The 26,582-nt window shown below is 50.8% G+C and overlaps 12 protein-coding genes across 12 annotated transcripts; 6 read left to right on the top strand and 6 right to left on the bottom strand.

Moving 5' to 3' along the window:
* Positions 1 to 489: 489 nt before the first annotated feature.
* Positions 490 to 3,507, top strand: ASPVEDRAFT_287860 (uncharacterized protein). The gene is made up of 3 exons (XM_040810151.1): positions 490 to 766; positions 822 to 1,272; positions 1,321 to 3,507. The coding sequence occupies exons 1-3, from the start codon at positions 736 to 738 to the stop codon at positions 3,134 to 3,136; spliced, it is 2,298 nt and encodes a 765-aa protein (XP_040663114.1). The 5' UTR covers positions 490 to 735; the 3' UTR covers positions 3,137 to 3,507.
* A 371-nt stretch (positions 3,508 to 3,878) lies between these two features.
* On the top strand, positions 3,879 to 5,533 carry ASPVEDRAFT_49374 (uncharacterized protein; the record flags this gene model as incomplete). Its single annotated transcript, XM_040814153.1, has 4 exons — positions 3,879 to 4,350; positions 4,420 to 4,520; positions 4,565 to 4,836; positions 4,894 to 5,533. The coding sequence occupies 4 exons, from the start codon at positions 3,879 to 3,881 to the stop codon at positions 5,531 to 5,533; spliced, it is 1,485 nt and encodes a 494-aa protein (XP_040663113.1).
* ASPVEDRAFT_36760 (uncharacterized protein) lies at positions 5,168 to 7,191 on the bottom strand. Its single transcript, XM_040811287.1, has 6 exons — positions 6,807 to 7,191; positions 6,267 to 6,742; positions 6,082 to 6,214; positions 6,018 to 6,035; positions 5,694 to 5,962; positions 5,168 to 5,646 (listed from the first exon to the last, which is right to left on the bottom strand). The coding sequence occupies exons 1-6, from the start codon at positions 7,105 to 7,107 to the stop codon at positions 5,578 to 5,580; spliced, it is 1,266 nt and encodes a 421-aa protein (XP_040663112.1). The 5' UTR covers positions 7,108 to 7,191; the 3' UTR covers positions 5,168 to 5,577.
* Positions 7,192 to 7,602: 411 nt separating this feature from the next.
* Positions 7,603 to 9,296, bottom strand: ASPVEDRAFT_24311 (putative MFS sugar transporter; the record flags this gene model as incomplete). The annotated part of the gene is made up of 5 exons (XM_040809659.1): positions 7,603 to 7,943; positions 8,002 to 8,522; positions 8,574 to 8,811; positions 8,865 to 9,205; positions 9,256 to 9,296. The coding sequence occupies 5 exons, from the start codon at positions 9,294 to 9,296 to the stop codon at positions 7,603 to 7,605; spliced, it is 1,482 nt and encodes a 493-aa protein (XP_040663111.1).
* A 1,388-nt stretch (positions 9,297 to 10,684) lies between these two features.
* ASPVEDRAFT_24310 (uncharacterized protein) lies at positions 10,685 to 12,575 on the top strand (the record flags this gene model as incomplete). The annotated part of the gene is made up of 4 exons (XM_040809658.1): positions 10,685 to 10,961; positions 11,013 to 11,396; positions 11,449 to 12,268; positions 12,317 to 12,575. The coding sequence occupies 4 exons, from the start codon at positions 10,685 to 10,687 to the stop codon at positions 12,573 to 12,575; spliced, it is 1,740 nt and encodes a 579-aa protein (XP_040663110.1).
* A 51-nt stretch (positions 12,576 to 12,626) lies between these two features.
* Positions 12,627 to 12,836, top strand: ASPVEDRAFT_36758 (uncharacterized protein; the record flags this gene model as incomplete). The annotated part of the gene is made up of 1 exon (XM_040811286.1): positions 12,627 to 12,836. A coding segment is annotated over one exon (199 nt), but the record flags the coding sequence as incomplete, so codon positions are not given.
* A 761-nt stretch (positions 12,837 to 13,597) lies between these two features.
* Positions 13,598 to 14,345, bottom strand: ASPVEDRAFT_121951 (mitochondrial import receptor subunit TOM22; the record flags this gene model as incomplete). The annotated part of the gene is made up of 3 exons (XM_040805937.1): positions 13,598 to 13,654; positions 13,865 to 14,154; positions 14,234 to 14,345. 3 exons carry the CDS (start codon positions 14,343 to 14,345, stop codon positions 13,598 to 13,600), a joined length of 459 nt encoding a protein of 152 aa, XP_040663108.1.
* A 361-nt stretch (positions 14,346 to 14,706) lies between these two features.
* Positions 14,707 to 16,499, bottom strand: ASPVEDRAFT_24308 (mitochondrial-processing protease subunit alpha; the record flags this gene model as incomplete). Its single annotated transcript, XM_040809657.1, has 2 exons — positions 14,707 to 16,317; positions 16,395 to 16,499. 2 exons carry the CDS (start codon positions 16,497 to 16,499, stop codon positions 14,707 to 14,709), a joined length of 1,716 nt encoding a protein of 571 aa, XP_040663107.1.
* A 248-nt stretch (positions 16,500 to 16,747) lies between these two features.
* ASPVEDRAFT_122638 (acetoacetate--CoA ligase family protein) lies at positions 16,748 to 18,866 on the bottom strand (the record flags this gene model as incomplete). The annotated part of the gene is made up of 2 exons (XM_040806003.1): positions 16,748 to 18,598; positions 18,648 to 18,866. 2 exons carry the CDS (start codon positions 18,864 to 18,866, stop codon positions 16,748 to 16,750), a joined length of 2,070 nt encoding a protein of 689 aa, XP_040663106.1.
* Positions 18,867 to 20,578: 1,712 nt separating this feature from the next.
* On the top strand, positions 20,579 to 22,346 carry ASPVEDRAFT_79068 (uncharacterized protein; the record flags this gene model as incomplete). The annotated part of the gene is made up of 2 exons (XM_040816644.1): positions 20,579 to 21,034; positions 21,096 to 22,346. 2 exons carry the CDS (start codon positions 20,579 to 20,581, stop codon positions 22,344 to 22,346), a joined length of 1,707 nt encoding a protein of 568 aa, XP_040663105.1.
* Positions 22,347 to 22,442: 96 nt separating this feature from the next.
* Positions 22,443 to 24,941, bottom strand: ASPVEDRAFT_183956 (uncharacterized protein). Its single transcript, XM_040808918.1, has 3 exons — positions 24,505 to 24,941; positions 23,786 to 24,459; positions 22,443 to 23,739 (listed from the first exon to the last, which is right to left on the bottom strand). Exons 1-3 carry the CDS (start codon positions 24,880 to 24,882, stop codon positions 22,704 to 22,706), a joined length of 2,088 nt encoding a protein of 695 aa, XP_040663104.1. The 5' UTR covers positions 24,883 to 24,941; the 3' UTR covers positions 22,443 to 22,703.
* Positions 24,942 to 25,078: 137 nt separating this feature from the next.
* On the top strand, positions 25,079 to 26,451 carry ASPVEDRAFT_49365 (uncharacterized protein; the record flags this gene model as incomplete). The annotated part of the gene is made up of 5 exons (XM_040814151.1): positions 25,079 to 25,219; positions 25,278 to 25,378; positions 25,435 to 25,584; positions 25,632 to 26,074; positions 26,129 to 26,451. 5 exons carry the CDS (start codon positions 25,079 to 25,081, stop codon positions 26,449 to 26,451), a joined length of 1,158 nt encoding a protein of 385 aa, XP_040663103.1.
* Positions 26,452 to 26,582: the final 131 nt, after the last annotated feature.

The following is a 26,582-nucleotide window of genomic DNA, read 5'->3' as shown; positions in this document are numbered from 1 at the left end:
GTCATACCCTAGTCCTAGTATATCTGTGTATGCAATGTAACTTCGTGTTTATTCTTATTCAACCAAAATAGCTGTCATTCAGCTCAGCTAAGTATCAACTCTTCAAACTGGACAGCTTCACTCGTCTTCCCGTCCAAGATGTAGAGAGACTCCAATTCGCTGCACAGAGAAGGCTGTCTCGTATCTGTGACATTGGCGCGCATCGCCAAGTCTTGATTCAGCTTTTCACGAGACTTGGACGCGGGATCCTGAGGGGGCTTTTGTTGGAAACTGTATCTTTGGAGGAAGATTTAGCATCGCTTCTCCAGGTCGGGTGGACGGGCCCCTGCAGTTGTCAGCTGTGTCTGTGATTGTGGGGTAGGCTGGTAATGTGTAACCACAAGTATTGTTACACTATATCTGTTGTAAATATTCAAGATTATTATATAATATACAGTTCACTACTTAAGATTGAGCATATTTAGTATATTTATTTCAACTTGTGTATGATGTCACGTGTGCCTGGACGGTCCCATAGAACCAGAACCCAAACAACTGCTTTAATCTATCTAAATATTTTCAATTCCAGTCAACGGTACTTCCAATGCACCCAGTAAATTCTATACCGATAACAATGCGGTGTTGTGGATGAAAAGAAAGCAGAACAATGACCCCTCACCAGCTCCCCACCATCCGACAGTTAACGTAGTGGGGTATTTCTGAGCAGCTTCAACATTGCAACACATCCTCACCAGCATGCCCAAACCAAAGCGCGTCGCCATAATCGGCAAGTCAATCCTCTACTTTACTGACCAGTTCCATCTCTTACTAACCAGCTCCAGGCGCCGGCCCCTCGGGTCTCGCAATGGCCAAAACACTCTTACAGAACTTCCCCCCAGGAACATTCAGCCCGGTGATATTCGAGAAGAAATGGCGGATAGGTGGTCTCTGGGCTGTAGACTACCCTTCTGCATCGATTTCAACATCAAAACATGCAGCCAGTTTGCCTTCTGAGCATAAGTCTCGTGGCTTCGTGGACCCGTGGATGAAGACGAACCTGAGTCGCTTCTCAGTTGCGTTTTCTGATCTGTCGTGGGAGACGGCACTCGGTCGTCAGGAGGTTCCTGCTTTCCCGTGTGCGTGGGAGGTGCGCAGGTATTTGGAGAAGTATGTTGAGGTTTATATTCCTCGTGAATGTCTGAGGTTGGGAAGCGGGGTTTTGAATGTGATACGGCGCGCGAAGGATAATACTAGGGATAGGATGGGGTGGAAGGTTTCTTGGGTGCATGATGGGTGAGTTTTCATCTTCCATTTGAGAGAGCTAAACTAAGCCATTTATAGGGAGTGTGAAGGGCGAGATCCAAGAGTCCAGACGGATGAATTTGATTTCCTCGTCGTGGCATCGGGCCACTTTGGGACCCCCAGTATTCCAAATATACCCGGACTCGAGGACTTCCCTCGTACAGTCCACAGCTCGAAGCTGCAGAACCCAGAGGATATACGCAGTCTGCTTGGGAAATCACCTAGAGGAAAACTAGTTGTCATAGGCGGAAGCATGTCAGGCGTCGAGGCCGCAAGCTCGCTAGCGCTTCACGTCTCCTCTTTGAACTTCAGCCCTGACTCTGCTGCTCAAGCTGGGAATGGTTACGAAGTGTGGCATGTCGGGTCTGGGCCGTTTTGGGTGCTGCCTACTTACCTGCCACATCAATACGCGGGCGGTTCCTCTGAAGGCTCGATGCCGTTTGTGCCGCTTGATCTATCACTGTATGACTTGGGACGGCGGCCGCCTGGAGCAAGCGAGTTTGTTTTCGGGCCCGTCTCGCCGGAACAAATTTCGAAGAGGAACCTGTTCTTCCGAGACATGGTTGGAAAGAACTATGGCGAATTCGGCGGCATCAACATTACTGATGGTCAAGGGAAAGAGAACGAGCGGCCCCCGTGGGTGGGCATAGCCGACTACTACACGGAGTACATTCGATCCGGGGCGATCAAAACCGTGACAGGTCGGGCCTGTTCAGTCCTGCAGCTTGATAAAGGGACAATTGACATCCAAACCCCTACCGGAGTAACAACCCTTACCGACGTTGCTGCGATAGTAGTAGCAACAGGATTCAAACCTTCCGACTCCCTCTCATTCCTACCACAAGATATACTATCCACGCTCGAATACTCCAAAGAAGACCATTTCCTCCCGCTCATCCTAGACAGCTGGAGCAGCGCACACAGCGAGATTCCAGACCTGGGCTTCGTCGGATTCTACCGAGGCGCCTTCTGGGGCCCAGCAGAGCTACAAGCGCAAAACCTAGCTCAGACCTGGGCTACGATTAATTTGGAAAGTGAAAAGTCGACCTACCTAACAGCTGAAGAGCAGCTTTCAAGAGCGACAGAGAGGCAAAAGGTTCGTGAATTCAGGGACTTCAAGCCCGTGGCGCTTCGCGGACAGTTCCCTTTAGGTGATTATGTGGGGTTAATGGGCTCGCTTGCTCGGCGAGTACACCGTACTAGGGTTCCTATTGAGATAGGTCGTGGGGATGTGCAGCCGGGTCCCGTCGTTCCTGCTCGATACCCGGCATATTCCATTGGACGAGACACTCAGTTAAGGGATACTTCGCAGGAAGTGGATATAACAATGAAAGCTTTGAGCAGTACTCTTTCTGCAGAGCCTGGCCACTGCGTGGGTACGGCAGCGGCAGTTTTCCGGGCGTTGCACGGCCAGTGGAGCTTTGAAAGAGTGAAGGCTCATGACGATAACCTTGGAGCTGTATCGGGGAAGGTAGCCTTCCATCCTCGGTACCCATCCTGTTCAGACTACGCAGCGGAGTATCTTTGCGAAGTGAAAGATGACGACTCAAGGACTTCGACGTCAGTCTATCGCCTATGTGACACTTTCAGATACCCCAAGCAAGCTGGGATAAGCGTTTGGTCTGTGGGCGAAGAAATATCTCCAAACGCAGCTGGTGAGCTTGTATCCGAGCTGCAAGTTGGCCCGGTAGGGAAGGTGCTCGATTCAGGAGAAATCCTCGTTGAAGCTAAAAGCACCAATCATATATATGAGTTTTATTTCGACCGCGTGGCCATCACACGCTGGTCCCATCGGGTTTTTCTGGACGGGATTACCCAGTATACGACGCAGTATAGCCGACCCGCGGATGCATGACCCGACTCCGACCCGTTCCACGACTATAAAGCAATAAGAAAGCTATAACCGTCGATATAAGGTGCGGCAGACGGAATGAAATGCGCGCGGCCAAGGCTGGTTGTGGCAGCTCCTGTCAGACCCACAGTGGAATTGCTCCGCTGCGGGGAGAATCCGGGGTAGATATCCATATCCACGAGCACCTCATCTTACGATATAGACATGGAGGTTACAGAATACATAAAGCATTAGAATATGCCGCATCGTGCCATGGCAATTCCTTCTATTCTATGAACTTGGACAAATCTTGGATATTGGCGCTATCTACTGCCAATTCAACACTACAGTGCTGGTACTGATTGACATATAACCTCCAGAGTACTTATTTAGTTCTCCACTCAGGACGCTCTTGACCAATTAGTCCTACCAGATTAGACTTCCTTTCTTATTTCAGTCCCCGAGACGCCGCCCCCAAGACGCCTGGATCCCTGACTCGTGCCAGCCAACCCTCGCATCCTCCACACGGGGTTTAATGCTCGACTCCATCTTGGCACATCCATGAGACCTCCAAGTGCGGAATCTAGCCATGGAAGCGGAACCGATGATCTCTTCCATATCACAGCAGTCTCCCAGGTTGCACGATGAGCCGAAGGATATGCATGTATTTAAACCATTCGCCCTGGGGACGCGCCAATCCCTCTTTTTGTTTTAGTCGTTTTCATTCCGGTCTTACGAGACTACTGTCCCAAATAATAGTTGAATCATGACTTCAACACCCGATAAAGAAAAAGGGGAAGATCCCTGCCACCTCGAAGCTGTCGAAACCCTGGAGGTCAAACCCGTCTCCCCGGATCTCACACCAATAGACCAGGCCCTCGAACGCAAAGTCGTCCGCAAATGCGACCTACACGTTGTCCCCATCCTGACCGCGCTCTTCCTCTTCGCCTTCCTAGACCGGATCAACATCGGGAATGCACGCATCCTAGGGCTAGAGGAGGATCTCGGCATGGGCGGGCACCAGTACAACATTGCGCTGTTTGTGTTCTTCATACCGTATATCCTGTTTGAAGTGCCGAGCAACATGCTACTGAAGCGGATTAAGCCGAGCGTATGGTTGAGTGGGATTATGGCGGGCTGGGGCATTGTTACGGTTTGTCAGGGGGTGACGGGGAGTTTTGCGGGGCTGGTGGTTTGTAGAGTGCTTATTGGGGCGTTGGAGGCGGGATTCATGCCTGGTATTCTTCTCTTCTCTTTTTTTCTTTTTTTCTCTTTGATTTGGTATAGGTGATGCTAACTGGCTGTAGGAAGTGTATACCTGATCAATATGTACTACCGCCGTCACGAGCTCCAATGGAGATTGAACTTCTTCTTCAGCGCGAGTATATTCGCCGGTGCTGTCAGCGGTGTAGGTACCTCATACATATAATCCAGGCATTGCTAACAGAATAGTTCCTCGCCTACGCAATCGCCAACATGGACAACGTCGCCGGATACAAAGCCTGGCGATGGATCTTCATTCTCGAAGGTCTCGCCACAATCGTCCTCGCCGTGATAGCAAAGTTCATCATCGTCGACTGGCCCGAGTCAGCCACGTTCCTAACAGACGACGAGCGCGCCCTCCTCCTCCGCCGTCTCGCAGAAGACCAGGGCGAGGCGCAGATGAACCGGATGGACAAGAAGGCCATGAAGCGGACGTTTTCTGACCCGAAGATTTACCTAGGGTACCCAGCCAATTTCACTATCTATCCTCAGTTAAGGCTTAATGCTAATATGGACAGTCCAATAATGTACTTCGGCATCGTCAACACCGGCTACGCCGTCTCATTCTTCACCCCCACCATCCTCAAACAACTTGGTTGGACCGCAATCCGCGCCCAGGTGATGAGCATCCCCATCTACGCCGTGGCAATGGTCATAACGCTCTCAACGGCGCTACTGAGCGACCGTCTCGCGCACCGGTACGCATTCACACTAGCAGGCGTCCTCATCGCAACAATGGGGTACGTGCTCTTACTCTGCCAAGCGTCTATCCCCGTGGGGGCGCGGTACTTTGCGCTCTTCGCAATCACGGGCGGCGGATACCTGACGCAGCCGATTCTGATGGGGTGGTTGAGTAATAATATGGCGGGCCATTATAAGCAGAGTATTGCGTCGGCGATGCAGATTGGGTTTGGGAATTGTGGGGGGCTGGTTGCGAGTAATGTGTTTTTTGATAGCGAGGCGCCGACTTATAAGACCGGGTTTGGGGTGAGTTTGGGCATGGCTTGGGTTTGTGGGGTGAGTTGTACGGTGTTTTTGGTGTATTTGATGAGGGAGAATAGAGTGAGGAGGAAGGGGGGGAGGGACTATCGGTTTGAGCTGGAGGAGGAGAGGTCGAATTTGGGGGATGATTATCCTGGATTCAGGTTTACTTATTAGTTCAGTATTGTATTTGGTATTCTCTATGCTCTATACAGCTTATCCTATAGATGAGAAGCCAGCTGTAAACGGGCATCCTCGTCAGCAGCAGCCTTCCTCCATACCTCCTGCACCTAGACATCTGGTCAGCATCCTCATCCAAATATACTTAGAAACATACATCATAACTATAAAGCCAGCTAAACCCCGGTCCCCACTTATCGCGGATACTATGGGCAACCCCCTCGTCAAAAGACAAGTCAAGCTGCTCCATCTCGGCATCCGAGCGTCTAAAATCGTCTAGAATATCATACATCGCCTTGTAATGCGGGGAGCGCACTCTGTCGTACAGGTCAAGAGCCCTGGATATACTGTGTTTTTGGTTGTAGGCCCACGCCACCGCCTGGGAGAGGACGTAGCTGTCTTCCAAGGCAAAGCCGGCGCCTGCGCCTGTAACAGGGATTGTTAGTATACGCGGTACAAGTCGATGGTTAGGTTAGATTACCGAATGCCCCAGATAGTGCTGTTTAAGTTAGCATGCTCAATATGTGATGGTAATGGAGACTAACGGTGAGACGCATCTCCGACTAATGCAATAGATCCTTTGGCTACAACGGACTCCAGCCGCGGCCCTGCAAAAAGCGCAAAGCGTTGAACGTCCGTTGCGTGGCTGAGGATTGTCTGGACCAGCGGGCCAAAGTCCTATATTCGTTAGTTTCTGGCTGGAAAATAGCTTGGAAGAAGCTGGATATACCTTCCACGGTGTCTTAAATTCCTCCATATCAGCCTTCTCCCCCCAGCTAACTCTATCCCCGTTATCAGGAACCCCGGCCATGCAAGTAAGTTCATACATCCCATGCCGCAGATTACAAGTATACACCCAGTCCTTCGGCCCGTGCCAGAAGGTTACCGCGTCGGGAAATCCAGGGATAGCCAGGAGTTTTTCAGTCGGTATTAACCCCCGATATGCAGTCTTCCCGGTGTAGATGAGCTGGTGCTCAGGGAATGCGAATTGGCGAACTACAGACCTGACTCCATCTGCACCGATCAGGAGGTCGACTTCGTCTTTGTGTCCGTCTTGGAAGGATAATGATAACGAGCCGCTCGGATTCTCGATTATATGCGTAAGCCGCGAACTTAGCCTAAGCTTCGACTTGTCGGTATTAGCCAGGAGAGCTCGCTGAAGGATAGAGCGGAATGCACGCGCGTGCAGATGGCGTTCTGGTGTATCTACCACACCATATCTTTAGCAACAGTACAGAGTTTAATGTGGTAAGGCAATGGAGTGAAATACCCCCCTGCCCAAGCTCAGCAACCAACTCCCCCGTCCTCCCATTCCGATGCTGCATCGCATGTCCGTCTGCAGCGCGGAAGATCTCCTCGGGCTTGATATTCCCCGATGCCCCTAGAGCGTCTAGCATGCGCCATGTGTTCCGCTGGATATTGAGTCCTGTGCCGATTTCTCGAAGCTCGGATGCTTGGTCGTAGATGCGGAGTGAGGCGAAGGGGAGGGACTGTAGTGCGATTGCGGCGCCGAGACCTGCTGGGCCGGCGCCGATTATGGCGATGCGGAGGTTGGGTTGAGGATTTGGCATGGTTTCGGGCTATTTTATGTTTTTGTTGGTAAGTTTGGGGTTTCATGGGATTGTTGTGAGCTGCGTTGGTTACTGAGGGGTGGGATTGGGGGCCTGAATTGCGCGATCTGCCGCTTATCTGCTTCAGGTGCATGCAGCATATTATCGGGCTTGGTCGGGCTTATATATCTTCCAGGATTGAAACAATTACTTAGATGGATAGAGCAGCAATGTTAGCCCTAATTCCAGCTGTATAGGATTTACACAGGTTGCGAACCATGGGTTAACAATGAAATTAGTTCAACTTGGCGAATGTACCCTATAATCACCATGCAAACTCCAATCTATATAGCCTAGTGCAGCTCAGAGAATAGCTAAAGCCGACCCATTAAACGGGTGCAGGCATATTACGATTTACGAGATTGATGAATACGTCACGCAAGTCGATTGAACACTCCACCTGAATACTCGTAGTCTGTACACCCAACCCCATCCCAACACTCAACAGCTGTCCTCCTACTCTTTGTGTACCACCTGTTGCTTCTCAGATCCGATAAGCTCCTCACCACGAGTGACGTGGTTGGCGCCACCAAACAGAGCATCGATTTCTTCCAGCGGAACCTGCTTGGTTTCGGGGATGAAGAAGAAAACAAACACCGCCAGAAGGAAATTCACCCCCGCAAACATGTAGAATGCATAGAAGCCGCAGTTGTCGAGGAAAATGGGGAAGAATTGCTGGAAGATGGCGTTGGCGACGTTTTGGGTCTGCGATGCCATGCCCACGGCTTGGGCTCGGACGTTCATGGAGAAGATTTCGGATGTCCAGATCCATACTGTCGCGCCCCAGGATGGTTTGTCTGGACGAAGTTGTTAGTACAGTTATATCCTAGGAAGGACCATTCGAGTCAGACTTACAGAAGAATATGAACAGGAATAGCAAAAACACAATTGATATGCCAACAGGCTGACTCTTCGTGCCGTTCGGTGACGGCGTCTCGGTTTCAACAGCAGAAACGATAATCATGCAGATGCCCATACCGATGCCACCGGCAATAAGGAGTGCTTTACGCCCAAATCGATCAATGATCCACACGGCGTTGAGCGTGAAAATGATCCCAAATGTCGCGTTTAAAGCATTGATGAGGGCAATTTGGCTGCTGCTGGGAAAAACTTTCTGGTAGATTTTGGTCGAGTAGGAGTTCAGACTTCCCTGGCCTGTAACCTGCTGGCCAGCATTGATGATCAGGGCAAGAACCATACGCTTGCGAAGCGACCTGTCCTTCCAGAGTGCAGAGTAGTTGCTGGAAATTGCTTCCTTTTCGTACTCAATAGCCTCACGGATTTTCAGGAGCTCATCCTCGACTTCCTCCGAGGTTTCTCGTACCCTCGAAAGGGCATCACGGGCTTTCTCGATGTTGTTGCCGCGTTGGATGTACCTGAATCCGTGTTAGCCAGAACCATACTTGCTGAGCACTTGGGGTACTCACCATCGTGGACTACCAGGGATAGTCGGTAGTAGAATGAGAATAAGAATCGGAACAAGAAGCTGGAAGATCACGACCATCTTCCAGTCCCATTCGCCCAGCTTTTCCTTGTTGTTTGTGCAACCGTAGTTCACCCAGAAGCAAATGAAGGATCCGACAGAGTAGAACATTTGCCAGAATGTCATGATCTTACCACGGATCTCTGGAGGGGCGAGTTCACCGATATAAATTGGGCCGGACGCTGAGATAAGGGACGTTAGCTTGGAGATGACTGGGCCTAAGACGTAGACTTACTCAATGCGATGCCTTGTCCAATACCGATAATGGTTCGTCCAGCAATGAAACATCCGATATTGTGCCGAGGTGACCATGTCTGCATAAAAGTAGACGCGACAACAAGGACACAGCCAATGGCCATACCGAATTTACGGCCCAGAAAGTCGGCACACGGCCCACCGAGGAAGAACCCACCGAAGATAGCACCCACAGTATAAGCCGTGTTGACGGCCCCGATCATGTTTGCATCGGGCTCATCAAAGTACTGGACCCAATTGTCTGACCCTTGAACAGAGTTGTACACAGAGGCATCGTAGCCGTAGAGCACCATGCATGAGGCCGCAACAAGAGAAATATACCTAGCATAGTCTGTCAGCTTTGATCTTCACGACATGAACCCATCACCCACCAATTGTAAGCTCTCTTGGAGCCAAGAAGGTTAAAACCCATCCTGAATCTTGTTGACAGCCCTCGACTGCTTGGCCAGCAAATACAGCGCGGAAATATATGTGGCCGTTTGCTTAACTATCTGCCTAGACGCCTCCAGGAAGATCAAGAGAAGAACAGAGCGCGAGAACGGTTCTAAAATCTTGGTCGTGCTCTCCTAGTATATATAAGGCCAGCGCTGTAATTCGGGGGGCAGAAACCCCAGCAGTAGGATCCACCACATAAATTAACCGTCCAGACCAATTCGAAGTAGCTGCACCCCAGACAGCGATAACAGAGTCCCGTGGGGTGCGTTTCCCGGTGGAACCAACATCGTCCTCTCCCAACCGAACCCCAAGCTTCCTTGTCTCATAACGGCAGGCTATCGCGTTATTGACCAACGAGAACCCATGTTGAGTCCTCGCGTCGAGAGCCTGGCTGGGCCCGGGGGAATCTGGGGTTGACATTCGAGGAAATTCTCCACCCGGGGCATGTGGTTATTTCGTGATCCCACAAATCACTAACAGGAATTCTAGTCTAACGACTGCAAAGGTCCACCAATCTCGGGGATAAGCAATTTCAGGCCATTCGATTAGCCTGAATGGGGGTCGGTGGATGAGACCATCGTTCGCTGAATCTCGGAACGGAGTGGAGTGGGAAGAGAAGAAAGCTGCAGAGATCACGAGATGAACACGCCAGAGTTGGTTTCTCTGCCAGCTCCGTGCCCAAATGGTACTAAGGATTCAGGCTGAGGTGTTAACGATTCATGTGTGTCTGCTGACCTCGACGGGCTGACACAGTTGGACAGCGCTAAACAGCATGACTTGCCAATGGACTGCCTCGGCATGGTAAATCTCAAACGATTGTTGCTCTGCATTTTTGTTTTCGATCGATAGTTGTCACCCACTACCCTGGAGATAGTATATCCTTGGAATTGGTTTTGTATATTTACTGCATTGTTGGGCTTGGGTGCCGTGAGCAGGTATTTATACACTTCACCTCCCCCTACTTCCCATTTGTCAGCATATAACTAATGCAATTAGAAAGACGGTCAGACAACCACTAACTAGTGGCCTTTTTGGTCGAATGGTAATTTTTACCATTTCGATACCATTGAAACTTGACAACCCATTAGAAAAAAGCCGAGGTAATTACCGACTATATATAGTACAAGACATAGTTTTAGCCCAGTTGGATTGAATACAGCTGCTTCTCTAATGGAAACCGCATATCACGTGCTCTCGCGACAACCCGACGCGATCCATCGCGCCAAATGTCGGCATCAAAGTCATAGCTCCATCAATTCAATATTCCTGTTCCATCACGTATTGCCGATACCTCCCTTTATTAGTATCCATATACATTCTGGGTATTTCGGATAATCGAATTTGAAGGTCTATACCCCACTACTCATGCCCCGCACCTACGGAAAATCCAAAGGCAGAGCGAAGCAAACGCGGCTTTCGTTTGTGCCAACAGAATTTCCAAACAGCCAAAATGAGGAGGCTAATCGAAATGCAAACGTGCGATATGCCCATCCGTCTTTATCAACTCTCCGCAGCCCCCGGAAAGCCCGCGAGAAAAGTTCAACACCTACTCCCGTGAATCTTGAGCCATCACCAGAGGAAACTTTGCAATCTACAAACGACCAGTCGTCGCAAAGGCGTTCTCGAAGGAAAGGAAAGAAAGGTACGCTTTCCGGAAACAATTATCTGTTATCTGGTCTAATATGTATCGCAGCCTCCCAAATGTCAGTATCGCAAAACGCCACCCCTCCCTCTCCCCCTCCGGCTACACAAGATAGCGACAGCGACTTGGAGATTGTACACAGCGCGCGGAAGAATACCAGGGCAGGGAATACGAAACGGAAGAGAGTAGACTCTTCAGAGTCAGAGGGTCCTCACATTTCAGACGAAAGCGACGCCGATGAAGTCGTTGCCCGACCTCGTCGGAAACTGAGGCGGGGCGGAGCTCCTCAGCCTATTGTTGTCGATGATGATTCGGAAGAACAGGAGGTTCGGCCTGGGGCTTCATATTCGCCTGATATCCCACATACACCCCGGCGCGATTCGGCTCAGGATCGGATTGATCTGGATGAGGATCTTGAAGATCTTCAGGACTCAGGTACTACCCACTCAGTAAGCAAATATTTGACTATTTCTAATATCTTATGTAGTCGTCAAAACGTCGCGCACTCGTGGTAACGTTGCCAATTCAGCCAGAGCGCAAAGGCAACGGCACCTAGAAGCTCTACGACGCCGAAGGGCCGGGAAAAAGGAGGAAGAGGATGGAGAGGACCAGTTATCGCCACAGCCTGAGGCTTCAGGACCAGAACAGAGCGAGGGCGAAGACGAGGAAGAGGCTCCAGTACGACAGCCTCAGTTCGGGAGTTGGGCGAACGACAGCGAGAGCAGCGATGTTGAGTCTACTATCGGTGCCAACGAAGATTTGGATCGCTACGAAGATGATTTCGTACTAGACGATGAAGATGAAAAACTCGGGGCCCCCAGCGGGCTGGAGGATATGCCCATCGAGTTTTCCCGCCACGCGTACAAGCAGTTGAAGGACTATTTCCAGGATGCTGTGGAATGGATGGTGCAGAATCAACTTAACCCTGCGTTTCCTCGTTCCGATCCTGTATATAGGGTCGCTTTTGACAAACTCGAACTAGAAGTCCGAGGACGTGCTGGGTCTCAGTTGATTTCTTCAGTTTGGAACACCGGCTTTCGCCGGGCACTCCTTGCACGACCACAAATGGAAACCACAACTTATCCTACAGACTTCAACCACCCGTGCGATGCCTGTAACCGAACAGGACATCCAGCTTCTTTCGACGTCAAATTAACCGGAAAATCATACGCCCTTGAAACCCTTGAGCCGTTAGCAGACGCAGATAGCGACGAGGAACAATCAGAAAGTGAAGAAAATGACGACCGAGAACGAGATCGCGAGGGCTACACTTTACCAGATGAGGATACCCATTTCTATCTAGGAAGGTTCGTGCTCTTACTACTTACCCTCGAAACAATCTAACGTCGAACTAGACACTGCATGAAAAATGCCGAAATGGCACATACCCTAACCCACTGGCGCTTCCACCTCAACGAATGGGTTGTTGAACACCTACGTATCACTGGCTACATGTCCGACAAGAAGATCCTCAAACGCAGCCACTACAGCCAGAAGAAAAAGAACAAGCATGCTGGAAAGGCGGTTAAGAAGATGATCGATTCCGGAGAGGTCAAGAAGCTCTGGCGTGACTTTCATATTAACTTACGGACCGCAAGAGAGTCGAATGCATAATGTATGTTTATGCTTGCATTTGTTATCGATATGCTAATATAATTATAGGCTCATGATACATGCCCTTTACCTCTATTGCTTCGCTTCTGTATTTAAAATTTGGCACCATAACGGCGGTATTTATTCACCCAGTCTTGATGACTACTCTGCGGCGGCTGGCACTTATCTTATCTGGCATTCTTTCTGGAGCATATTTGACGCAATTACTTTGATACCCGAGTCTTCTCAAAGTGCATTTTCACTTCAATGAATTCATTCATAACTCCGTGTTTAAGCTTAATGGTTGTATACCTTTTATAAGAGACTGTAAGAGTTATTGTACGTAGTGCTGGCATTTATATCAACGTATAGAATTTTGGGTTGGCTGAGGGGGAGGGGTTGGTTTACTTGAAAGGGAAGGAGTGAGCTGTAGCCATGTTTTGGCTTAGAGTCTAGACTTTTCTAGATATCATGTTTCCCTAAGACATGTTTTAAGATACAAAGCTTGAGAGCTGGTCTATTCGAGTCATTCACGTTCCATTATCTAAAACATAAGTCGATAAGACAAACAAGAATGGACATGAAAATGAAACCACATGAGAAATTACAGATGTTAAACAGATAACCGGATATACAAATACATATGTTCCTGAAGCGAGAAAGGTAGCCGGCTCCAAAAAACAAAAGGAAATGGGAGGGGGGAAAAGGTAGAAGAACCAAATAGACCCGCACGCAGTATGCCAAAAGGAAGAAGAAAACCAACGATCTCCATAGCCCCGATCCAGCGCCGTTCCGAGTACTGAGCACAACGCGTGTTTTATATACTGCGACAGATTTTGTGAGCCGAATGAATCGTTCAGTTTCGTATATGCGGTACAGTTGCGGTGGCGTTTACATACTCTGCCCCAGGCAGAGCCGACTCCAAAAGTGAATAAACAATAGCGACAGAAACCGGGGTCAACCGCAAGTCTAGGCAGTTAACGGGCGGGCGGTTTGATCTTTATCCTTCCACACCCGCTGCGGTCATGGTCGGGAGTATTCGTTTAGAGGGTGGGTTGAGCCTGCTGCTCCTCAGAGGAAGGAGCGCCAGGGGCAAGCATCTGCAGGAGAGTCAAATTAGCCATCATCATTCTCCCACGAATCCAAACAAAACAAATAATGAAGCCATCTCCTTGCTCCTTGCTAATTTCGACGCGACAAAAGAGTTTTCACAAATTACCGCCATCGGAAAGTATCGGAGTACCGGACAACAACAAAAAGTACAAAAAACCAAAAAACAGATATTCGCGATGAAAAATCAGGCTACATACCTCATTGGCACCCTTGATCATACCCTGCTCACGCTCCATCTGGATATACTGCTCCTCCTCAGCGTAGGCAAGAGCCCACGGGACACCGAGCAGGAAAGCACTGGTGCTGAGGATCCAGAGCGCGCGACCGCTGAAGGAAACGCTAGACTTTGCGAGAGAGGTCACGTAGGAGGCTGTGTTGCTGGCTTGCTTGCGGGCGGAGGGAGGAACAATGTCTTTCAGGGCGGAGAGACGGTCGAAAAGGGACTCTGTCTCGACGTCATAGTCGGACTCGACGGAGACCTCGGACTCTGCAATTGGGAAGTGTTAGATTATTGGAGTTGGAGGCTTAATATGCAATATGCAGCGGATGAATGAATGGGTGCTAACCGGTATCGGTGAAGTCGTCCTCGTCGTCGGTGGCCAGAAGGATGTCGTGCTTGCTGGGTTGAGGCTTCTCCTGGGCGAAGTGCTCGTCCTCGACCTCGGTAAGCTTGACCATTGTGAATGTGTGGGGGTGTTTTGTTTATTAGATTGAGTTGGCGACGGCGGATAGGGAGCGAGAAAGACGTGAGGTGATGGAGTGAAAGAGTTGAAGTTGACGGAGTTGATGGAAGTTCGGGCGGATCCAACTTTTTTCCCGACCCCCAAAAGCGGTAAGGAGCCACCTGTCTGCGCAGCAAAAACACCCTACCTCAGTAATATTTAGTTTTTATGGCAATTTAATTCTATTAATTCCTGGTCGCCTCTTGCAACTGAATATATTGTACATGGTGTCAAGATAGCTATCTAAATACATCGAGTGAAGATATCAATCTCTAAATGTCTGCGGACGGTGTTTCCAAAGCCCCGGGCATTACCTCCTACCTCCTCCCCAGCTTCCACCTGGCTATCCGCTCCTGGATCTCGTCCCAAGGGAACGGCCGCAGCTTAAAGCCCTCCAATTCACCCTCCTGCAGCACAACGGTAGGCTTACCGGAGCCTTGGCCCTTATTCTCGACCTGGCCACCAAAGACCTTGCGCGCGACGCGTCGCAGGTCCTCAACAGTAAGGGACTCAATATGCTTGCACATTTCCTTGACTCCAATCTTGCGACCGTGCACCTGCACCTGGCGGCCCAAATCCTCGAGCTCGACCATGCGCGATTCCAGGTTCATCAGGAGCGACGAGCGCAGCTGGTTCTTGGCGCGGTTGACCTCCTGCGGCTGCAGGGCTGTGTATCCGGTGTCCAGCGTGAGGGACTGGAGCTCTCGGCACATGACCTCGAGCATCTCTGTGGTCCTGGTGGGGCTGCATGAGGCGGAGATTCCGAATATGCCACTGTCGGTGTAGCCGTGGTTGAAGGCGATGCAGCTTTCGACCCAGCCGTGCTGGTTGAGGACGTTGGTGTAGAGTCGAGAGTACATTCCCTTTCCGGGGCCACCGGCGGAGAAGGATCCACCGCCGCCTAGGAGTGTTTGGAGGGTCGCAAGGGCGTAGATATCGGGGTCTGAGATGGGGAGTGCCTCAAAGGCTAGGTGGATGTAGCTCAGTCGCGGGAGCATGGGGTTGGCCGGGGGAGGGATAGGAGGGAGAGTGAGGAATCCACCGGTGTAGTGAGATGGTTGGTTCACGTCCAAAGTCAACGAGGACTCTAAAGGAGAGGTATTGTTGCCGGAGCCGAATTTGTTCAAGAAGGGAAGTTTGGAAAGGAGGCCTGAGTCGGAGGACCCAGCAGCGGGCGCAGACGCCGCAGTCGATGTAGGAGTAAACTGAGGAACAGCCGGCATGTGCTCTCCCTCAGACAAAGTCGTGTCGACTCCAGCACCGGAAAGGCTGGGACCGTCCTTCGAGGTAGATTGTCGCATGTCACCGAATAGCTGCTCAGTGAGCTTCACGGCCTCATGATGCGGCACACCAGCAAACGCAACGACAATGCGATCCGGACGGAAGAAAGCCTCTCTATATTTCTCCACAACCGACTTATCAATCGCTTCCAACCTCTCACGCGGACAAAGCAACGGATGCCCTAGCGTGTTATCCTTGTAGGCCGCGGTATGCACCAATTCCGGCAAGATAAGCTCGGGCTTCGCCCAGATCTCATTAATCTCGTACTCCGCAGTAGCGAGCTGCTGGAGAACCTCTTCGTCAGTGATAAGAGGGTCGCGAATGGTATCCGCCAACAACCCGAGCGTTGTCGGGACAGCCGAGTTGAAGCTGGCGGACTGGTACATTAACGACTCGCGAGACGAGGCACATTGGATATTTCCACCTAGTGCCTCTAGCGTCTCAATCATCTCGTCCGCGGTGCGGTTCTTCGTCGACTTGAACGCCAGACGGTCCATGATATGGCTCACGCCTCGCAAGCTCGCGTCTTCGTAACGGGATCCGGCATCGACGTAAACTCCGACTCCAGCAAAGGGGCCCGGGAGGGATTCGGTAGCGACGCGGATTCCATTTGGCAGTGTAGTGATTTGATCTAACTCAGCTGGGTCCTATTGCATCAAAAAAAATACAAGTCAAACAGTCAGTCCGGCTCCGTTAATAGGCAAGAAGCGCATGCTGTTCTTACTTTGGAACCGTTGTCGTTGACGGTGCTGAAGCCTCGAGAAAGTGCACGAGGGACCCGGGTAAGGGGCTTGGTGGACTCGACGGCCCGCAACACTGAGCGGCGCATCTTGCAATATGTGCGTGCCTCTAGAGTGGAATTTCAATCCAGAAGCTCGAGGTTGCGTCAAAGCTGCAGTCCGAAGGAGATTTGGCCGCAAGATTCGGAGCGGCAGCAAAAATCGGCTTATCTAATCATGTGCTCTGGCCGAATCTCCCACGTCATTGCGGCAGTTTTGTATTTGCACTTTTGCATTCTATCTACATTAAACGGGACTATTTTTTTTTATGTAAATATAATGAAAAATTAAAAAAAAATCAAGGGTGTTGGGCCGCCCATGTCCGATACCAGTCGAGGCACGAGGCATTCGCAACACTGGCGCCAATCTTGATGTTGAGCCCGCATAGAATCTGCTTCACGGAGTTTTCAACTTTCTTGCCATTTGACGTCACCGGAATCTCCGGACAGACGTCCACGATACCTGGCACATGGCGCGGACTGAGTTCCTTTCGGATGGTAGTCTGGATGCGCGATGCAAAGTCTGCGGGCAACGACTCTGCGCCAGACGCCAGCTTCACGAACAAGACAACCGTTTCGTCCGTATCTATGCCTTCTCTCCTACGACCAACGCAGAGAGAATCCTCGACTTCGTCTGCGAAATGTTTCAGAAGGATGTTGTAGATTTCGGCGCTGCCGAACCTAACCCCAGCTGGTTTTAGGACACCGTCGCTGCGTCCGAGCATAACCACTCCTCCGGTTTCCGGGTTTACGCGCACAAAGTCGCCGTGGTGCCAGATTGAGGGACCGAAGACATCAAAGTAGCTCTTGCGGTATTTTTCTTCACCGACTGGGCCTGGCGGCCAGAACATGACGGGCTGAGCAGGGAATGGCCGGGTGCAGACGAGGTCTCCTGGCTCACCAGATGAACTAATGTCGTTACCGGCGTAGTCGTAAACAGCAACCGCCATTGCCAAGCTCCGGCACTGGATCTCTCCCTTGTAGACGGGGAGGATTGGGCAGCCGGAGCAGAAGAGAGAGAGGATATCGGTCCCACCCGTGATAGAACCTAGCATGATATCTGGGTGAATCGAGGAATAAACGTATTCAAAGGTGGAAGGAGCAAGAGGAGAGCCAGTGCTGTAAATCGCCTTTAGCGACTGTAGGCTCACGGGGCGGTGGGGGTGCGTCGTCGGGTTCAGTGCAGCTTGTTCTAACATCGAGAGATACTTGGCCGAAGTTCCAAAGTGGTTTATCCGGAGTTCGTCGATCAGACGTGGCATGGCCATCTCTCCATTACCTCCTTCAGAATCTAATGGACGGAAAGGCGAGCCGTCGTAGAGAACAATAGTAGCGCCGCTGGCCAGACCGGATACCAGCCAGTGCCACATCATCCAAGTGGTTGTGGTAAAGTAGAATAAACGGTCTCCAGGGCGGACATCACAGTGAAGCACATGCTCCTTCTTGTGTTGCAACAGTGTTCCCAAGGACCCATGTACAATAGGTTTCGGGGCCCCAGTCGTACCGGACGAGTACAAAATGTACACGGGATGCTCCGGCGGGAGGCTTGCAAATTCAAGTGGTGCTGAAGTGTTGCCAGCCGTAGCAAGGAATTCGGTGTATGTATATGCTTTCCCCTGGAGGGGCAACACTTTTTCCAGATTGATCTGGAGAGATTCCACCGTTGGGAAAACGACGAGCGCCTCTAGCTGAGGGAGCTCGGAGATGATTTGGCTAGTTTTGGCAGCGGCACTGTGCACTTTACCGTTGTAAAGCGAAGCATTATCGGCAAATAAAATCTTAGGCTCGATCTGCCTTAAACGTTCGAGGACAGCATGAACACCAGTATCAGGAGATACGCCCGTCCAAAAAGCACCGATGGAAGCTGTCGCCAGCATTGCGACTACTGTGTTGGCATGATTTCCTAGGAAACCGGCCACGCGGTCACCTTTCTGAAGGCCCGCTGCTTTCAGCGCATTAGCGCACTGGCGGACACGCTCTCTGAGCTCCTTCCAGGTGATGTACTCGCGGTCAGCCTCAGTGGCACCGATCACCGCGACTGAGTTTTCATCAGGAGAGCTGGCGGGGTACAGCAGATTCTCCGCAAAGTTCAGTTTTGCGCCCTCGAAGAATTGAGGCCGCGGGAACATCAACGTCTCCGAGCCCATGACCTGTATAGTTTAGTAAGGAAGCGTAGGTTGGAGCCTTGATACTACTCACATGGTTGTAAGATTTGTGGGCGTTGATGCCAGTATACAGCCAGATGTCTTCCCAGAACTTCGCGGGCTCCGCGATACTCCAGTGCCAGAGATCATTGTAGCTGCTCAATGGCACCCCGTGTTTCTCCGCAGTTCTTTTCAGGAAATGGTGGATTTGTGTGGATTCCGGCGCAGAGTGCCGCCACAGCTCGTGGGGACCAGAAGACCCATTCGTGGACATTTTGCAGCATTAATATATCAATCGCACAGGAAAGAGAAGACGTCCGCTGGCGAATTGAAGGAGAAGGCGAGAAGAAAAGAGCTGGAATGGGCATGCTCATACTTACCGGGTGCTCGCGATACCGGCCTTTCCTGTTTGGGATAGCGCCTCATCCCCCCCAGTTTCGATCCGATGCTCAATGACAACTCCGCCAGTAACCGGCACTTCTCGGCCTGTTAGCTGAATGCGGCTGTTAAACTGGCCTTGGAATATTACACCACCTCTTTTGCTGTGCTGTTGAGGTATGCAACATACTGCGCATATTCACTCCGGCAATCTATACGGGCGGGACGGCGGCCACGGCGGCCCGCAGCGGATATAATTTGTTGGGCTCAACAAGGTCTGTCAAGAACATGTGGCCAATCACTATTTGAATCATAGTGAAGTACTCAGTCCGTAAAAGCAGAAGTAGTCGATATTTACTGGTGAAGTGGGTTGATTCTGTACACCGTTAAACACTTAGGCATTCCGCAAATCAACCATCTTGCCGTACTACTTGTCTGATGCCGAAGACCAAGCCTTAGATGTTATGCATACTGTATTCAACCCTCAGACCAAGCCAATGCATCGAGCAAAATGCACAGAATTCGCAGCAGTGATAAAGCTAGCCTTTTTATTTACTGACCCAGATCAGCTTTCGTCCCGCCTACTCTGGTAGGTAGCAGTTGTCGGTTATGAAATCCTCACTCGTAACTAGACAAGGGCGACTGCTGGTGAGGCAAACCCACCCACCACCCACTATAACTAACCAATTTCGAAATGAGATCAAGCTTGTTCTTATTCTGTCTTGTCTTGTCTTGTCGGTCGAGTAATTCCGCCACTGGAGGAAGACTAGCAACGCCACCATGCATGGCTTATTCAAATCAAATATCCACCCCTTGCATGATGATACTTTCTTCCCGACATCTCAGTCACAAGGGTCAACAGTCAATACCGGACCAGCCGGGCGCAGACCAAGTTTGAAGAGTGAGGATTCACATGGACTCCAGTCATCTGTTAGTGTCACAAGCCCTAACGCGGGGAAGCCAAAGTGTCACAGAGTCGACCACTGGGGCGCCGATCAACGAACATGCATGGCAAGCTGCAGAAGGCGAGTCGTTTTCTGGAGAACCAGTGGGGAAGGGCGTCTGTGGAGGCGAATCAGAGGATAATTAGCATAATATGACAGCATATCCCTCTGAGTGACTGCGTATTATTGAATCCTGAGGATTGAGGATTGACGTGGCGCGCACGGACTACCTTCTACAGGACGATGTCGACGCCTACTGAGGTTGCCTGTGATGTTTACTGTCTCGTTTCCCGAGGCTGGACAGGAAATACTTACATTCTTCACAGATGGCTTTATTTGTCAGGACAAGCTTTGCTTAGTTACCTTGGACTTTCATCCCCGCGACCACCGAGCCGTTCTCTGATCAGCCCCCGCGATCTACAATGCATCCAGCACGCACCCTGCAATGAATGAACTATTATTGCTTGGAATAACTCCGAATTCTTCGGCGGGGCACATTATAGCCCGCCTACCCAAGGTCATGCGATGCGAGACTCGAGAGCCGGCTCCAGCATGCCGCAGGAAGAGCCGAAAGGGATACATAACTTAACATAAACCGCCAGGACGCGGACGACGCGGGATGTCTCCAAAGTCAAACTGTTCTCAAACACGCTAACTTCCTACTATGAGGCTCACAAATGCCCTCCTCCTGGGCACTTGGGCAGGTCTTGCCTGTGCAGGCGTTCTGAGGCGCGCAGACGAACCCCCAACAGCCATCCTCGCTTCTCCCATCGCGGCTGTCCTGGGGAAGGCTGAAGACGGCATCGAGAATTTCAATGGCATCCCATATGCCGAGCCCCCAACTGGACCTCTGAGACTGAAGCCTCCCCAGCGGCTCACGCGGTCGCTGGGTGTCTTTGACGGCACCAAGGATGCGGGTTCATGTCCCCAGTTCCTTGCCTCGACTGGAAGCAAGAACCTTCTAGAGAGGATTCACGGATCTCTGGCCAATCTCCCCCTTGTCCAGAATATCACCGGGCAGTCAGAGGACTGTCTAACGCTAAATGTGCAGCGGCCTGCTGGGGTATCGAAAGACGCAAAATTACCCGTGTTTTATTGGATTTTCGGCGGTGGATTTGAGGTAGAACAGCCCCTAGGGGTCTATAAATTTTCCAACACGGACTAACGAGTGGATTGTCTAGGCTGGTTCGTCGTCGTCGATTGATGGGGCTAGTATCGTCAAGTATGCAGAGAGCATAGGGAAGCCCTTCATCTTCGTCGCAGTCAACTACCGCGTGGGCGGATTCGGGTTTCTTGCAGGCAAGGAAATTCTTGCCGACGGGGCGTCGAATCTGGGACTTCTTGATCAGCGCATGGGTCTAGAATGGGTGGCAGACAATATTGCGTCCTTCGGGGGTGATCCTAATAGAGTGACGATTGCGGGTGGATCGGCTGGAGCCATGTCAGTGCTTGACCAGATGGCGTTATTCGGTGGAGAATGCAAGTACAAGGGCAAGTCGCTCTTCCACGGGGCGCTGATGGTTTCTGGCAATGTTCTTCCCGCTGATCCGGTGGATAGTCCTCGGGCTCAGGAGGTGTATGATGGTGTCGTGGAGGCAGGGGGCTGTGCCCACGAGACGGATACACTGGAATGTCTCAGAGGGCTAGACTATCAGGCCTTCCTCAATGCTGCCAGCGTACCGGAAGACTTTGTTGCATACAGCGGGGTTGCGCTTTCCTATCTGCCTCGTCCAGACGGCCATGTCCTCCCCGACAGTCCGGACGTGCTCGTTCAGCAAGGGAAATACGCACCGGTCCCTTTTATTGTCGGCGACCAGGAAGACGAAGGGACGATATTCAGCCTTTTCCAGACAAACGTCACCACCAGGGAAGACCTGATCAGCTATTGCCATGATGTTCTCTGGACGAGTGCCACCAGGGACCAAGTCACCCAGCTCGTAGACACATACAATACCGGCGCCGCCGCTGTCAGAGAAGGCAGCCCGTTCCGCACAGGAGATGCCAATGAATTCTCCCCTGGGTTTAAACGCCGTGCCGCCTTAATCGGCGACGCCTACTTGACGCTGTCTCGAAGGGCCTTCCTAGAAGTCGCGAACGACGTCCACCCAGAGGCCCCGTCCTGGTCGTATCTTGCCACCTATAGCCACGACACACCCATCCTGGGAACCTACCACGGGTCCGATTCGCAGCAGGTATTCGAAGGGACCCCCGATAACGTTGCTGCGAGAAGCACGCGTACCTACTTTATCAACTTTATTCATTCCTTGGACCCCAACGGGGCGCTGTCTGATGAGAATCCGGAATGGTCGCGGTGGGCAAAGGCCAGGGAGCTGGTTAATTTCGAGAGCGACAAGACGACGCTGCTGAAGGATGATTTCCGCAGTGATAGCTACGGCGTGATCAAGAAGATTCGCGGCGCTTTGCGGTTATGATATACATATCACCTTATTGCATAAGCATCCAGATATAATTAATATGGTTCAAATCAACAGTAGTCGAGTAGAATGACCTGAAAACCCTAGTCTACTGAAGGCAGCAACAATTCGCTGTTTCAAATTTAGATGACCAGAGACTATACTACCAATAAATAAGCGAAGAAACAATTCATTATACTGAAAGGCAAACTAATACTTCGTCTGCCACTGTAGAAACAATCTAATATCGAGAAAACAAGTCTCCATCCTACAGCGCTTCATATTCACGTGTGCTCTAACAATCAGATTCTTGGCCATTTGTGTTGGATTGGAAGATGCACGAAAGCCTGCATCCAGACCAGACGGAACATCGCTTTAGAAACGCGACCCAGGTTCAAGACTCTGTGCCTCAAGCTCGAAGAATAGAGCATTCCAATCGATCGACTCCATCCCGCTGTGGAAGGTCTCACTAATCCCATTCCAATAAGAAGACTGCGGACTGAGAAGGCCCTGTTCGGCAAGATAGTCAAGGCTGGGACCTGATTCTGAAATACCACCTCCCGCTGCATCCAACACAGCTGGCTCGGTATTGAAAGAAGGCCCCTCACCTTCTTCACCCGAGTTTGAAATCCCAGTAAGAGACACTTTGTGCTTCTTGATAACCCGCATGAAGGACTTCAGCAGCCTCCCAGCAATGGAAGAGTCATTCTTTGCTGTTTGCAGGATACTGCAGGCATCGGCGGCTTCCTTTTTGCGCTCTTCTTCATGTCCGTCGTCCTTGTAGAGGCAAACGTCTAGAACGAACACGATAATAGCCATGCATAGGCAATGCACTGAGCCTGCCATTCGGAATCGGTTCGGGAAGAATGATATCAACTCCTTATCGAAGAGTCTCTCGCTGCGGATGACGGTCCGAGCGGCCTTGAGGCATACTTCCCGGGAATGTGCGTATTTCGGGTTGACGGAGCCTCGGGCGAAATAAGGTAGATGTAGTCGGCATTTATGGGCGTGGGTGAGGCTGTTTAAGATGTATCGCTGGACGATGATTCCCGGGGTGATGTTGGGGTTGATCTTTGTTAGATCTTCTAAAGAGCCTCCGTCGAGGCGGAAGAAGGGGGGGAAGCCTGAGATATACTCGTCGGTCCTTTTGTCGTTTTCTAGTACTGATTCGTAGTTTAGAGGCTCTGAGCTAAATAAGGGGGTGCTGTCCGTGAGCTCTCGACAGATTTCCCCGAGTCGGGTTCGTTGGAGTGTATAGGAGACGTCGGTAGGATAATCTATCGGTCGTCCCACGATGTCCTTTCCCGGGAGCAGGTCAATATCGTCGATATTTCTCGGCTTTCTGACGAGCATTTGGCGTGGATTAACTGTATATGTCCCCTTTAATGGGCCCTCGTAGTGGGATAGAACCCTAAATGGTCAATCCCACCCAGCTATTTTACAAACAGAAAGCTTACCAGTCTGTGGTGGCCAGATACCACCATACTCTTCTTCCTATCTCAGCCTCAACTGTATCGTTTGCTATATTTTCCACATCCGATCTATTGTTCTGGTCTAGTCTGTGAAGCCCCAGCTCTCGTGCACCCATGATAGCCGTTAGGATTAGACTGCGGTATCTCGACGAAACACCCTCAAGGTTGCAGACGACACTGGACGTGATAATCCTGGCTTGGACTTCCTCAAGGGAGGTATCTGAAGCCCGAGAAGAATATTCCAGTAAATCAAGTGCTGCTTTTAAAAAAACAAGAGTGCGGCTTTTTACCTCCTCCGCCGTTAAGGATAGCAATACGCCAGGGTCTGTAGCCGTCCACGAGTAAAGCGTACTCGCGATTATACTTAGAAGCAGTGCTATATGTGTAGGCTTGGGCTGCGTTTGCATATGAAGTGCTTCGTATAGTCTTTCCACAGTCGCCCTCATAGAGGGTACGTGGATGACATGGAGGAGGTACGTAAGTTCCTTGAGATACTTTTCCACCAGACATTTGGACTCTTCATATAGAGGAATCCAAAAACACCTTGTGGAGTCTTCACTCGATACAATATCTGAAGAGCCCCGGACGAGAATTGATGCGCTTTGGATCTGACTGATTGCACGAGTCTTGAATAACACCCCGTCTGGTGCAATCGTACTCTAACTTGATTAGCATTATCCCTAATAGGTCTGTGTCAGACGTACTGAAAGACCCTGAATGGAGCATTCCACTTCCAGCCAACGAGCATCTTCGGTAGCGTGCTGCTCTCTCCGGGGACTCTGTGACTGTGCGGGCGTCCTGTCTGCTGGCTCAGGAGAGACATCCTTGTGTTTCCCCAGCACAATATCTTCCAGTCGCTGGAGACGCGCGAGAACATCCAAATTATTTGCACCAGTATCGCCCACCACACTTTCTGGCTGTGAGTCAGCCGGCTGAGAAGCGTACAGCTCGCACGCGATGCCGCGACTGGTGCAGTTTGGACACGGGAACCGGCGGCTGCATCTGAGCTTCCTGGACCGGCAGAAATGGCACGAAACAGGCCTCTTCCGCGATGATCTAATACAAGAACGCTCAGGCGGCATAATTTCTGTCGGCAGGATGAATCGCCGGATCCCTGGTGCAGGGTTGTTGGATGGAAGTGGATGAACTCGTTGTTGAAGTGGTCGGAGATTTTGTCCGCGGAAGTTCCGCGGGGATGACTGATATATAAACAGGCCATCGAACAACATCACCAGCACTTTATTACAGAAACATCTCATTCACAGTTGATTATTTGCAATGGATAGTGCTATCTCTCAAATTCAAACTCTTGCTCGCGAGGCTGGCCCAGCTGACAAGGCCAGGTTCCAGAGTGTTCTGCGCCAGGCCTTGTCTGACCTGGAGAGTCCACAGGACTCTCTGATTCAGTTATACAATGGAGTGAGTCTAGACTTTAATATCTCATACCCTTGTGGTGGTTTGACTAACCTAGCCCTAGCATCTACGCATTGCGGTTGTCCGTCTAGCTATCAGCTCAGGCCTGTTCCGATCGCTTTCCCAGAGTCAGGACGCTCTATCAGTCACCCAGCTGGCAGAACAGTCCAATGCCAGTCCTCAGTTATTTGGTTGGAATTCTTGTACTCCCAAATCTACAGCTGCACAGCTGACTATGGACATATAGAAAGAATACTGCGTTACCTTGCATCGAACAATATAATCGAAGAAGTGGGACAAGGACAGTTCAAAGCCAACAAGACAACTCATATCCTGGCAGACGGAAAAGCAGGAATATTTGCCAGCCATTCGTGCGTCTTTTTCACAATGTACTATGCAAATGCTAAGTGTCTTGCAGCTTCGACTTCACCGGCCGTATCGTCCAAGCCTTCCCAGAATTTATTATCGAAAACAACTACGAAGACGTTACTGACGGCACCAAGACGCCCTTCCAAAAGGCGTTTGATACTGACCTCCATTGCTTTTCATGGCTTGCCCAGTACCCAGAGCTTGTAGAACAGATGCAGCAGGTGATGAAATCATTCCGCTCAGGCGATTGGATTCAAGGGTTCGATCAGTTTGAAAAGGATGCTCTTGATTCAGAAGACCAATCAGAAAGAATATTTCTTGTGGACGTTGGCGGCGGTTCAGGCCACCAGTGTATTGAGGTGCGAGACAGATATCCAGGACTCCACGGACGACTTGTAGTGCAGGACCTCCCAGAGGTCGTCAAGGAAGCTCCCGAGATTCCCGGAGTGAAGATAGAAGCGAACGATATGTTCCAGGAACAAAAGGTCAAAGGCAAGAAATCCCTCACCTTGGTTTCTAAAACTCGTCCTGCTGACATTGTCCAAGGAGCCAAATTCTACTATCTCCGCCGCATCTTCCACGACTGGCCCGATGCCCAATGTATCCAAATCCTGAAGAACCTACGCTCTTCTATGGCTAGTGACTCGCAGGTTCTCATTGATGAAGTGGTTTTGCCAGAGACCAACGTCCCTTGGCAGACGGCAATGGCTGATCTGGCGATGATGATCTTGCTCGGTGGGAGGGAGCGGACCCAGAAGCAGTGGGCAGCACTTGCTGAGCAGTCAGGACTGCGGATTGCGTATATCCATGCGTATAATGACCCTGTGGCGTTTCATTCGGTGGTTGTGCTTGAATTGGACCATGTCTAGCTTGGTATGATTCTGTATAGATACATCATCCAATGGCAATAGTCAGGTCATTTTGAAATAGGATTATCTTAAGAGTTTACGCCTTAGATATCAAACAAATCTAGAACACCCTCAAGATATGTCTATTGGTC

This window comes from Aspergillus versicolor, assembly GCF_001890125.1.
Source record: "Aspergillus versicolor CBS 583.65 unplaced genomic scaffold ASPVEscaffold_1, whole genome shotgun sequence".
Lineage (NCBI taxonomy): Eukaryota > Fungi > Ascomycota > Eurotiomycetes > Eurotiales > Aspergillaceae > Aspergillus > Aspergillus versicolor.
This window is presented reverse-complemented; position numbering and strand designations above follow the sequence as displayed.

What these genes read in the sequence shown, in the direction of transcription:
- ASPVEDRAFT_287860 (XM_040810151.1), top strand. Translation starts at nt 736, where the DNA reads ATGCCCAAACCAAAGCGCGTCGCCATAATCG. An exon ending in AAAGCGCGTCGCCATAATCG is followed by an intron (nt 767 to 821) that starts GCAAGTCAATCC and finishes AACCAGCTCCAG; the next exon opens with GCGCCGGCCCCTCGGGTCTC. An exon ending in GTTTCTTGGGTGCATGATGG is followed by an intron (nt 1,273 to 1,320) that starts GTGAGTTTTCAT and finishes AGCCATTTATAG; the next exon opens with GGAGTGTGAAGGGCGAGATC.
- ASPVEDRAFT_36760 (XM_040811287.1), bottom strand. Translation starts at nt 7,107, where the DNA reads ATGCCAAATCCTCAACCCAACCTCCGCATCGCCATAATCGGCGCCGGC. An exon ending in TGCTGAGCTTGGGCAGGGGG is followed by an intron (nt 6,743 to 6,806) that starts GTATTTCACTCC and finishes ATGGTGTGGTAG; the next exon opens with ATACACCAGAACGCCATCTG. An exon ending in AATTTAAGACACCGTGGAAG is followed by an intron (nt 6,215 to 6,266) that starts GTATATCCAGCT and finishes TAACGAATATAG; the next exon opens with GACTTTGGCCCGCTGGTCCA.
- ASPVEDRAFT_183956 (XM_040808918.1), bottom strand. Translation starts at nt 24,882, where the DNA reads ATGCCGCCTGAGCGTTCTTGTATTAGATCATCGCGGAAGAGGCCTGTT. An exon ending in GCTCCATTCAGGGTCTTTCA is followed by an intron (nt 24,460 to 24,504) that starts GTACGTCTGACA and finishes TAATCAAGTTAG; the next exon opens with AGTACGATTGCACCAGACGG. An exon ending in TATCTGGCCACCACAGACTG is followed by an intron (nt 23,740 to 23,785) that starts GTAAGCTTTCTG and finishes TTGACCATTTAG; the next exon opens with GGTTCTATCCCACTACGAGG.